This window comes from Pinus tabuliformis, chromosome Q (genome assembly GCF_031772625.1).
Source record: "Pinus tabuliformis cultivar Carrire ecotype Pingquan chromosome Q, CPIR1, whole genome shotgun sequence".
NCBI classification, from domain to species: domain Eukaryota; kingdom Viridiplantae; phylum Streptophyta; class Pinopsida; order Pinales; family Pinaceae; genus Pinus; species Pinus tabuliformis.
Genome location: NC_142296.1, coordinates 5,415,295 through 5,427,636, shown reverse-complemented (window position 1 = coordinate 5,427,636; position 12,342 = coordinate 5,415,295). Strand labels below are relative to the sequence as shown.

Sequence of the window (12,342 nt, the reverse complement as noted above, 5' to 3'; positions counted from 1 at the left end):
TTTAAATCATCATTAACATAAAATTACTATAAACTAATACAAAATAAATTCCAAATAATATAAATGTTTAAGCATTCATATTAAAACCTACCTATTAGACATTTATTTGAGATGGACCTTTTAGGTGGAAAGATAAATAATGCATTTATAACACTTTGCACACGATATAGTGAACGAGATCTTAAGTTTACAACTCAACTATTAAAGTCAAACTAATGAATTAGTAGCATATGAATTGTAAACAAACTTTACAACCTTAACGATTATTTCAAATAAATTATTCATTAGCCATGATAACCAAAGGTACAGTTCCTTATGGTGCTCTACAAGATTGAAAGCGTATTGAAGATAATATTATCCGTCATTACTAAGGATCATCATGATGCACATTATGAATAATGACAGATGATGGAAGAATTACAATAGGTTTTCCATCTAAATGGAACTCATCAAAAATACCATCTAGCTTCGCAGGGTAGGCATCGCGATTCCCTCTTAAGTCCACACATTTTATTTGACCTGCATCAGCAAACAAATCATAGAACACATGAAAGTTCTTCACAACGAGAGTATTTATGTAAGCATGTTCCATTTGTGTAACAAGTCATGGCTTACTGTAAATGCAATTTGATTCGTGAAAATGTTCATTGCTAAATCAAAGTTTTACATGCAATTTTATAATAATATATAATTTACCAATTTCTAAAGAAAAATATATTTTAATAAAATAATTAATACAATAAAGTTCCCAAGATCACCAAGAACATGTAAACATATGCTATTTTACATGGAAAAGCTAAAGAGAAGAAACTCAAATTATGGAAATTGTTACTTAATACAAAGAGGTACGAAGCACGGTATTTATAGATATTTCAAATTATAAAACATTTTCTAACATCACAACATGAATCCATGAATCGCTAAATTTTGACAAAATAAAACTTTGATATTTTAAAAACGATAGAAACAAAGGGTTATATATTGTTACACTTATTGTTATTGCTAGGTAGTGTACATTGCAATTGATTCATGATTGATTGCCTATTAGTAGGGGCATTGACTATAAATTTCAGCCTTCTTCCGGAGAGTTTTACATTAGTCACACCATATTCTGATTTTTTATTTTATTTTTAAAGTATTAATTTGCATTTGTTTATCTTCTCATTGACTGAGCGACTTTATCTCTTGTTCAAAAGCTAGTGGCAGGCACTATACTAATTGCTTTCCCTATATCAATTACTCCAGTGGCTTTTTCAATGACCTTATCCGTTACTTTGATGGCTTCTTTAATGGCCTCCTATGTGAGGTAAGCATGCATGCTTTCACGTTTTCAAATTTCATTTGGCTGTTACAAGTGGCAATTCGAGTATCAACAACTCTTCATGCTGATAGACACCTCTCATGATATGTGACTGCCTTTTCTCTTGATCAATAACTCAAGATATATTATAAATTCATGTTCGATCAACCGTTTACAAAGAGGTACAATAATCAGAACCTCAGACATTAAGATACCAAATCAAATAGTGGACATAATTCCTTGTCGTTGACTCTCCGTGGTGGAAGAAGGATCATATTCTTGTTCCAACAATTTACAATCAATTTTTCAACAAAATTTTGATTTCTCAAAATTTATTGTATTTTTTTGTAAATTTCTAGTTCCTGTTAAATATAAAAACCCTGAAATTTTTTATATTTCAAAACTTCAATTTAAATATTATAAAAATCCAAAAGATATATTATAGTGGATTTTTTCACTAACTTGTGGTTTAAATTGCATTTATTAACTATTTTATTGGAAAAATCATCACATAATTGCATTTCGGGGAATCCCTAAAGTCCTAAGTTGTAGAACCCCTTGCATTGTGCTCTATATCATGTGATAACATTGTTTCCAAGTATTTTAATGCTGATCACAGGTTTTGGAAATAATCTACAATGACTGGAAGTGATTGGAGACAATCACTTCCAGATTCATGAAATCCAAGATAAATGATCTTTTATACATTATAATGTTGAATGGTGTTGTCATTGATGTCAACATTTGTTGTTGAACACTCTTAATATATGCCTGGATTGCATTATTTGCAAGTTCCAATGGAAAGATGGATGGAAACCCTAATAGCCCCACATTTGTTGAGGATTTTGCAGATGAAAGTCAGCGAATTGGATCTCAAGATCATCGTCTTTGGATTCTCCTCGTCAAGCCGATTCTGGCAGTATGTGGTAAGCCGTGAAAGCCCTCAAGGATTGGGAGATATCCTTTTTTGAAGATGAAACCCCAAACTTGTGGTCAAAAGCCCCAAAGTCAATGATGTGGCAGATTCTCTTTGGCTCCAAGCATGGATGATATGGCAATCTAATATTGGCCAAGTCCTTGGCTAATTCTATGATGAAGGAAATCTATTTAATAAAACCCAAATTCAATTTGGTGGAAAAGTAAAAAATTCAAATATCAAATAAAGGAAAAGATTTGTTTGAAAATAAATTACAAAGGTAAGATTGATTGTTGGAGGGGTTTGGACTCCTAAAATAAAATTTGGAATTCAAATCTCCAAGTCAACTTCCATAATTTAATCAAGTCGTCCATCCTTAAGAAGCCCATTTTATATCTATATAAAGGCACCCTACTTCTCATAAAATGCACGTGTTTAATGCACATCTCTTTGTCTGCGGTTATAACTATTTGAAGTAGGACGAATTACAAAAAAAGTTTTGTGATTCTTTTAATTCGTTTGCAATAATTGAGGATGTTTTTCAATGGGCCTCTGAGCATTGTAACTACTGTACGAATTTCAGAAAGGATTTGGAATATTTTTTGTTGGAAGCCAGATCAGTGTTATGCTCTGAAGATCTCAGATCAGTGGCAATGGAAGAGACAAATTCATTATGGTTATAGGTAGCCTTGAACATTCGACCTATATTATGAACCAAGCCTGAGGACCTGCGGCCTTTGCTTTGGTAGAACAATGGCACCTCTTTGAACGTTTTGTTGTTAAACTTGGTCTCTATCCAATCTTCTGCGATAGATTTCTAGTCTCAATGCTTTGACACCAGAATGAGATGAATATGGTATGTTGATGAAGCTTTGCAGGTCATTGCATTCTTGACTAATCATTCACGGGCCATACAATTGACGAATACTTCAATCTGATCTATGCTCTGTACTCAACCTTTGAGCAAAGTCCTGATGCAAGACGTGAGAAAGAGACTGTTTTGACATTGATCTGGAATTTGCCTTAATAAGTGGAAGTGCAAAAGGTTTCCTGGACAACATATATATATAGATATGCCTAAAGCTCAAATTAAGCCAAGATCTAACTGAGTTACTCAGACTTTCAAAGGCTCAAGACCAGAGGAAAAACTTATTTGTTGTAGCTGTGTCCACAATAGAAAATGTAGTTGAGGGATTTGTTGGCCATTGTGGCTCAATCCCGAGACAGAATTCATTGAACATTTGTGAGAGGCCAGCGCCAGTAAACCTAAGAAGAGCTGAGTTGAGGCAAGTTCTGACTTTAGTGGTACAAACCTAAGCATAAGTGTCAGACCTGTAGCATCTCTGATAGAGCAGTCTACTTTGAAGAAATTTGTGAGAAGTATGACAACGTTTCATGACATCAATAATTGAATACAACGATTAATCACATGCCTTCATCTCTAAAAACCAAGCAATGAAGAGAGGGTCCCATCTATAACAGTGAACAAGGTATTAGTGTTTAAGTAGCATAATGTATGAACACTGATTGCAGGTCCGTTGATTTGATTGATCAGTGCAACATTGGTATGTTGTATGAACAAATTGTGTATTGGTCAAGCTGGAATGGTTGATGTTTATATAGTGCACAACCTTGGCAATTACACATGGTTTGATGCGGGTAATTTGATGAACCGAGTGTTGTTTTGGATGCTGACAAATGCACATAAAGTGAAGTCGTGGATAACAAATTGCTGGACCTTGTGCAGACATTCACATATATTGTAGCCCTTATGCAGTGATGCTTGGATTGTGATATGGCAGTGACCATGATGTGACAACATTTGCAACAATGGTGTATGGTGATTTAACAAGTTATAACTGTGATATGTGTTAGACTTGTTGCATGACAGTGCCTTCATGACAATTGTGATAGTATGTCTGAGATGTTCCTATTGCCTTTTGACAAGTATTCATGAAAGTGCTCTTAGTATAGGACAAAGAACCTTATATGAAAGTAACCCTTGATATGGCAGTTTGATATGACAACAATACGTTGTAGAGTGACAAAGATTGTTTTTATAAGGCAATGATCTTCAATGTATGGGACATTGGTGTATGGCAGTGTATCTGTGACAAACAATGTTATGACTGATTTGCAAACTAGAGTGGCTGGTTACTAGATGAATATAATTATTTTAAGCTTTTTGTTCGCCAGAAATATGTTATGAATTAAAAATTCATAAACTAAAAAAATATCTATATATATATATATTATTTAAATAATAACATAAATAATTAATTAATAAATTAAGTTAATAACACTTAATTAATATTGAAGAGACATCGGTTCCAAAGGACATGTCTTTTATATTGGCATGGCCAGTCAACTCCTATATAAGGAGAACCACCATAGCCATGTAATCATCCAATTCATTCAATTAATAAAATATTGTAACTGATTATGTTTAATATCAATGTCTATGAGCACTGATAGCATGAGTGACCAGGCTTATCATACCAGTGGTATCAGAGCTGTTCAAGTTCCTCAGCTGGTAACTGCACAGTTCGCTGCCCGACTTCTCCTAACACCCCTGTTTTCCTGTGTTCCATTGTCCTTTGTTTTGGGTAGCCCTCCGTCCTGCAGCTTTCCAACTGTGCCACTGTCCACACACACAATGTCTTGCAGTGGGAACATTGTCTGACAGACCGAGACGCAGTTTAACAGCACTGCCATCCCCGCCGTCAAGCATCACATCCCGATCGAAGGGTCAACGGGTGTGAGGTGGCTACCTTGCGTCATTTCATCTGTGGGTATTAGTATCGAATATATATATATATATATATATATATATATATATATATATTGGTGTGATAGACTGGGTTGCCGTTGCTAGTACACCGTAGTCGTGACACATTATGGTCATTGACACCGAGGTGAGATTGCACAGTCGGATCAATATATATATATATTACATAGGTCAAGCAGGTAGTCGGATACATTTGGGTCGAACATTATAACTAAATAAAATTTAATTAATTAAATTATTTAAAACATATATATATATATATATATATATATATTACTAATTAATTAAAAAAAAAAAAATTAAAATTATTTAATTAAAAAAAAATCGGGTCTACTTGGAAAAAAAAGAACAAAATGCGCAGTAACATTGATGATGTAAAAAAAATCCAAGAAGAACTCAATAAGATAAATAAGCACCTTGACAATGTCGAGAAGATAGTTAATAAACAAGACAAAATGGTTGATGATATCACAGACTTAAAAAGCATGATGAGCCAGTTTATGGGAAAGACCAATCCACCCTTAGCAACACAAAGTCCTAAGACTCTGGAAGGCGAAAATTCTCCAGGTCATGATTTCCTGATGCACGAGAAGCCACGAACACCGCAACTACACTTCGAAGGAAGCCAGTACTATACGAAGTCTCTCTCTCGAGAGCACCTTAAAATTAAAAGAGAATTACCAAAATACGATGGTAAGGACCATAAAGGTGCCATTGTATGGGTAAATAAGATGGACGCCATTTTTGGAGCAAATACACCAATAGGTGAACAAGAGAAGGTCATGACTGCATCCAACTACCTAGAAGCGGAAACGTATGATTGGTCCCTATGGTGGTCTACTAAATGTGCAGCTTGCTCATTCAATTGGAAAAATTTAAAAAACGCCCTACTAAAAAGGTTTCATGACGAAGAAGAGTTTGATGTATACGAGAGATTTGTTCACCTCAAACAGAAAGGATCGATGAGTGAATATACCCATGAATGGGAAGTATAAGCAGTAAGGCAAAGGGGATTCTTAGATGAAGAGCTATTAAAAATGTATTGTTGTGGCCTTAAAGATTACATTAGGGAAGAATTAAAATTATATAAAACCCAAACCATTGAAGAGGCCAGACACGTAGCCATAATTATTGAACGGAAATATAAACTCCATAAAGCACCATATGCCAGTAATGAAAAATCAAACAGTTACTCCAAGGCGAAGTCAAGTAAACTGTCTTTAGAGAGCACTGGTAAGTAAGTTCTACCACCAATGTGCAATGGAGGAAAACAACAATCTAGTGTTGAAAGGAAAAGGGATGGCAAGTGTTGGACATGCGGAGATAAGTATTCCCCAGGGCACAAATGTGCGACACAAAAACTTTACAACTGCGAAGCCAAGCAAGAAGAAGAATCTTTAGAAGATAGCTTCGACGAAGAAAACAACGAAGAAAATGACAACTCTAATCCAGATTTAGAAGAAGATATGCTGCGAACTTCTTTGGCAGCTATCACAGGGATAGCTCAACCACAGACACTAAAGCTTAAAGGCCATATCAAGAAACAAAAAGTTATCGTTGTAATAGACTCAGGAAGTACGCATAACTTTGTAGATGTCAATGTTGCAAAAAGACTGAACATTTTCGCTTATCTTGTAGCAGATTTAAAAGTTATGGTGGCAAATGGGAAACAAATAGATGGAGTAGGAAAGTGCCATAAAGTCAAAATGCAACTGAATGAATACGAAATGGAGTCTAGTTTTTATGCTGTCCCCCTAGGAGGAGTAGACGTCATTTTAGGAATACAATAGTTGCAAACACTAGGCACATATTCGGCAAATCACCAAAAGCAATTCATTAAATTCAAAATAGATGGAAGGAAGTATAAGTTGTTTGGGTTCCAAACTCCACCTACTCAAGTCATCTCTGCTCAACAGATGAAAAAACTTATTCGCAAGGGAGCCCTAGCATTTGTTGCACAATGTCAGCAGTTGGAGTTATTATTGGCAGAAGGGATTCACCAACCATTAGAAATTTCATCCTTAGTACAGAAGTATGAGAAGGTTTTTCAAGATCTGCCAATGAAATTACCCCCTGAAAGGAAAATTGAACAAATCATTGAAGTCAAAACAAACTCGACACCAGTAAATGTAAAATCATATCGTTACCCCCATCATCATAAAACAAAAATAGAACAATTGATACAAGACCTGTTAAAACATGGAATCATTACGAAAAGTAGAAGTCCATATGCTGCACCCGTAGTATTGGTCAGAAAGAAAGATGGATCCTTCCGATTGTGTATAGATTACAGAGGACTAAACAAAATTACTATTAAACATAAGTTTTTGATCCCATTCATTGACGAGATGCTAGATGAGCTCCACGACGCAGAATATTTCTCAAAATTAGATTTGAGATCAGGTTATTACCAAATACGGGTAAGATTAGAGGACATCGAAAAGACAACATTTAGAACTCATGAGGGGCACTATGAGTTTAAAGTTATGCCATTTGGATTAACAAATGTGCCAACCACCATGAATAAACTTTTCCACCCATACTTGCGGAAATTTGTATTAGTTTTTTTCGATGATATTCTCGTTTACAGTAAGACATGGAAGGAGCACCTCAAGCATCTGGAGGAAGTACTATCTGTATTAGAAAAGAATCAATTCTACGCCAAGTTATCAAAATGTACCTTTGGGCAAAAGGAAGTTGAATACCTAGGACATGTTATATCCAGAGAGGGATTCAAAGTGGACCCCAACAAAATCAAAACAATCAAAGAATGGCCAAAACCCATGAACATATCCAAGCTAAGACGATTTCTAGGTCTAACTGGGTATTACAAAAGATTCATAAAAAACTATGCACACTTGACACCACCCCTGACCAACTTGTTAAAAAAGAACACTTTTCAGTGGAATAACCAAGCAGATGAATGCTTCGAGAATCTAAGAGAAGTAATGTCAAGCACACCGGTACTAGAAACGCTAGACTTCTCCAAACTGTTTGTAGTAGAATGTGATGCTTCAGGATTCGGAATTGGGGCCGTATTAATGCAAGACAACCACCCTATAGCATTAGAGAGCAGGAAACTTAACAAACGGGAGAGTTTGAAATCAACTTACCAAAAGGAGATGCTTGCCATCATACATGCCTTAACGAAATGGCGACAATACTGCTCAGAAATAAATTTTCAATCCAAACCGACCATAATAGTCTCCAATTCCTACTTCAACAAAAGACATTGTCAACAGAACAACAAAAGTGGATGGAGAAGCTGTCAAATTTTGACCTAGAAATATTGCACAAGAAAGGGAAGGAAAATGTTGTAGCTGATGCACTCTCACGTAAGGATGATGACAACACAACATGCGCTGCCATTGTAGTCATTCCCGAATGGTTAGACTAAATACAAGTTGAATATGCCAAGGGATGAGGATTGTGATTCTATGATTGAAAATATCAATCAATATACCAATTTTGAATGGAAGAATGACATAATATGGTACAAAGGTAGAATTTACCTAACACCAACATCCAAATTTAAGATGAAAATTCTAAAAGAATCTCACAGTTCTCCTGTAGCCGGACATGTAGGATTCTTCAAAACTTACTACAACATTCGATAATCATTCTATTGGAAGGGTATGAGCAAGGAAATCCAAAAATATGTTGCGGAATGTGATGTTTGTCAAAGGAATAAGAGTGAAAATGTCCCAATCCTTGGTTTACTACACCCACTACACATTCCAAATCAGAAATGGGAGGATATTTCGATGGACTTCATTGAAGGAATACTTGTATTTGACGGTAAGAACAAGATATTTGTCGTAGTCGACAAACTCACTAAATATGCCCATTTTAAGGCTATAAAAAAAATTGACACAACTAAGCAAATTGCGGATATGTTTTGTAAAAACATATAAAACTACAAGGGTTTCCCAAGGTCATAGTAGTTGATAGAGACGCAAAGTTTAAAGGCAATTTTTGGATGGATTTCTGCCACCATGCAGGAATATCGCTCAACATGAGTTCGACCTATCACCCCTAGATAGATGGTCAAACTGAAGTCGTAAATAAATGCTTGGAAACATATCTTCGTTGCTTCGTCATCGACAAACAAAACAAATGGACCCAGTGGCTACACCTGGTGGAATGGTGGTATAATCATAGTTTTTAAAACCGGCCTAGCTAACCAGTTACCGGTCTAACCGACCGGTTAGCAGGGCCATCAGTTGGAACTAGCTGAAAAACCCGGTTAAGGAGGCACTATGGCGAGAATTTGGCCCTAACCAGCCGGTTACCTACCATGCCCACCGAGGACCTACAGTGTGGCTTTTCCAAGGTAGTTTAGGGGTTTTGGAGAGAAATTAAGGAGTCAAACTTGCAGTGCTTCAGGTTGTGAGCGCAATTGGTCTGTTTTTGAGTGCATACACATGAAGAAGAGAAACCGTTTGAAACAAAAACGGTTAAATGATCTTGTTTTCGTGCAATACAACCTTTGGCCGAGGAGGAACCAAACGATGAACAAAGCACCTGATCTAGATCCCATTGTGTTGGATGATATTGATCCAACATCAGAATGGGTGGAGGAGACTGAAGATCCTGTGTTTGAGGCTGATTTTGATATCGACATGGCTTTAGCGGGGGATGAAGCAGATTTGTGGCGGCATCAGAACCAAGATCAGTAGCGGCATCAAGGAAAGGCAAAGAACCAATGGAAGGCACTAGTCGTGCAGGTCGACAAACTCGTGCTTCCATTAGGTCCACTTCTATTGTTATTGGTGGCATTGCTACTAAGGTTGCAGATCAGGCTGAGGCATCCTTAGACTCTAAACCAGATGATGTCTATGTAGCTTCTGATGATGATGCTGTGGCTAATAGTGGTGATGAACTTGATGATTGATCATGTGTACACTGTAGACTTGTAGTAGGCCAATGGCCTCATAGCTTGCAACCTTGTTTTTGGACTTTATAGGCCATTTAGAGCTTCATTGCTTATGTATTTTGCTATTTTGTCGATGATATGTATTGCACTCAGTGCCATTTTGATATATTCACCTTTACATGGTATATCAATGAGCAAACTTTGCATATTTTGTCTCTATTGGCTTGGAATCATGGTTTTAAATCTTAAAAATAGTTATGTTTCATTAAAAATTAATTATTTAAGTATTTTTCTAAAATCGGTTCGTTTAGACCAAACCAGTCCCGATTAGACCGGTTCCAGTCGGTAAATCGGTTCATTAGGTGGACCGGTCCGGTCACTGGTTTCGGTTTTAAAAACATTGGGTATAGTACCACCTTTCCAGGCCTTATATGCTTATGAGTCGCCTAGTTGAAAGGACCTTGCACTACTTGATTCTAAGGTTCCAGCAGTAAAAGACCACTTAGAAGAAAGCCAAAAAGTCATTAACTTATTAAAAGAAAATCTAACCATGGCACATAATAGAATGAAACAACAAGTCGACCAATATCACACTGAAAGAGAGTTCGAGGAAGGAGATTGGGTCTTTGTTAGACTCCAACCTTATAAGAAGTTGTTATTAAAACAACAAGGGAAAAATAAGCTATCACCTAAATATTATGGCCCATATCAAATAATCAAAAAAATAAGTAGCGTGGCTTATGGACTGAAGATACCAGACAATTGTCGAATCTATAACACCTTCCATGTATCTAGTCTCAAAAAAGTACTAGGGCAAAATCAAATAGCTCAAATAGAGATACCAGAGACCGATGAAGAAGGAAGAATCGTACTAGAACCTGAAGGTATACTCGCTACTAGAGAGAAGGTATTATGGTCCAAGACAATTAAGGAGTACCTCATCAAATGGAAGAAACTACCAAAGGAAGACTCATCTTGGGAGTCAGAACATTTTCTTCAACAACACCCAACCTTACCTATGCTTTGAGGACAAAGCATTTTTAAGGGAGAGACAATGTTATGAATTAAAAATTCATAAACTAAATATATATATATATATATATATATATATATAATAACATAAATAAAACATAAATTATTAATTAATAAATTATTAAGTAAATTAAGATAATAACACTTAATTAATATTGAAGAGACATCGATTCCAAAGGACATGTCTATTATTTTGGCATGGCTAGTCAACTTCTATATAAGGAGAACCACCATAGCCATGTAATCATCCAATTCATTCAATTAATAAAATATTATAACTGATTATGTTTAATACCAATGTCTCTGAGCACTAATAGTGGGAGTGACCAGGTTATCGTACCAAAATATAAGTTGCTTTCCAAAGATATTTAACAAGCTAGGGTTTCATGTCATGGTTGTTGAGATCAATTCAATTTTGAAGTAAAGGCAAGATAATATGTACTTGACCTGCGAGAATAAAAAAATGCTAGAAATACGAAACCATATTGCCAAAAACACAAAAATATCACATGAATTGAGACAGTCTGTGAAGATATTTTATTATTCAGAAGCAGAACACAATGTTCACTTTGTAACGACCCATCTTTAATTGCACATATTATGTGCCCCTGTATAAAAATAATAATACTAAAATATAATAATAAAGGAATAAAAATGATAATTATAAAATAGAATAAAGATTTAGTATGGTATCAATAATTAATTAATTAATCTAAAGTTTTAAAGTTATATTAAAGCAAACATAAATAAACTTTATATATTAGAAAAAATATATATATAAATAAAACAAAGTATATATATATAAGGTACATATCAATATAATCAAGTAGTATAAAGTATGTCATATAACATAATAGTGTTAATATGTATATGATGATCAAATGTTATAATACCTTCAACCTTATAAATATAAACCATCGCATAAAAGAACTAAACATAAAGCAAAGCAGAAACGTCTGTACGGGAGGATGACTCACAGCTGGAGGAAGCTGTCACCGCGAGAGTAAGCGGTGGAGTCGGTGTACAGGGCGGCCACCGCTTAGCCCTGACTATAAAATCACCGAGATATGGCTGAGAAGGGGGGGGACAGAAAAACGGAGAGTGGAGAGGAGGAGAACCAGGAAATCAGGAGTTTAAACCAGAGGGAGCTTTACATTGATCTGAGGTTCTGGGCACGGGGGCAGTGAGCTTCGGTGAGAAGCTTACTGGATTGGCTGGGAGGAATTGGTTTCCCGGTAATCGGATCAGAATAACAGCGGCGTCATCAACTACATCGGAGCAGGCAACAGTTCAGGTAGGTGTTCGAAATTCCTTACAGTTACTGTATTTCTGTTCTGTTTTGGTTATTACCGTATTTACTGTATTTCAGTTCTGTTTTGGTTATTACCGCATATAGTTCTGGTTATTTTCGAAGTTCAGTGGATGGTCTT

The 12,342-nt window shown here is 35.7% G+C and overlaps 1 protein-coding gene across 7 annotated transcripts in view; it reads right to left on the bottom strand.

The window, feature by feature from the left end:
• Positions 1-243: 243 nt before the first annotated feature.
• Positions 244-12,342, bottom strand: part of LOC149217996 (uncharacterized) — a 276,072-nt gene continuing 263,973 nt past the window's right edge. For all 7 annotated transcript variants that reach the window (XM_089383716.1, XM_089383717.1, XM_089383715.1 and 4 more), the window contains one exon: positions 244-519. In XM_089383716.1, the coding sequence (XP_089239842.1) occupies positions 368-519 (152 nt within the window). In that variant the 3' untranslated portion in view covers positions 244-367. The remainder of the gene's footprint in view (positions 520-12,342) is intronic.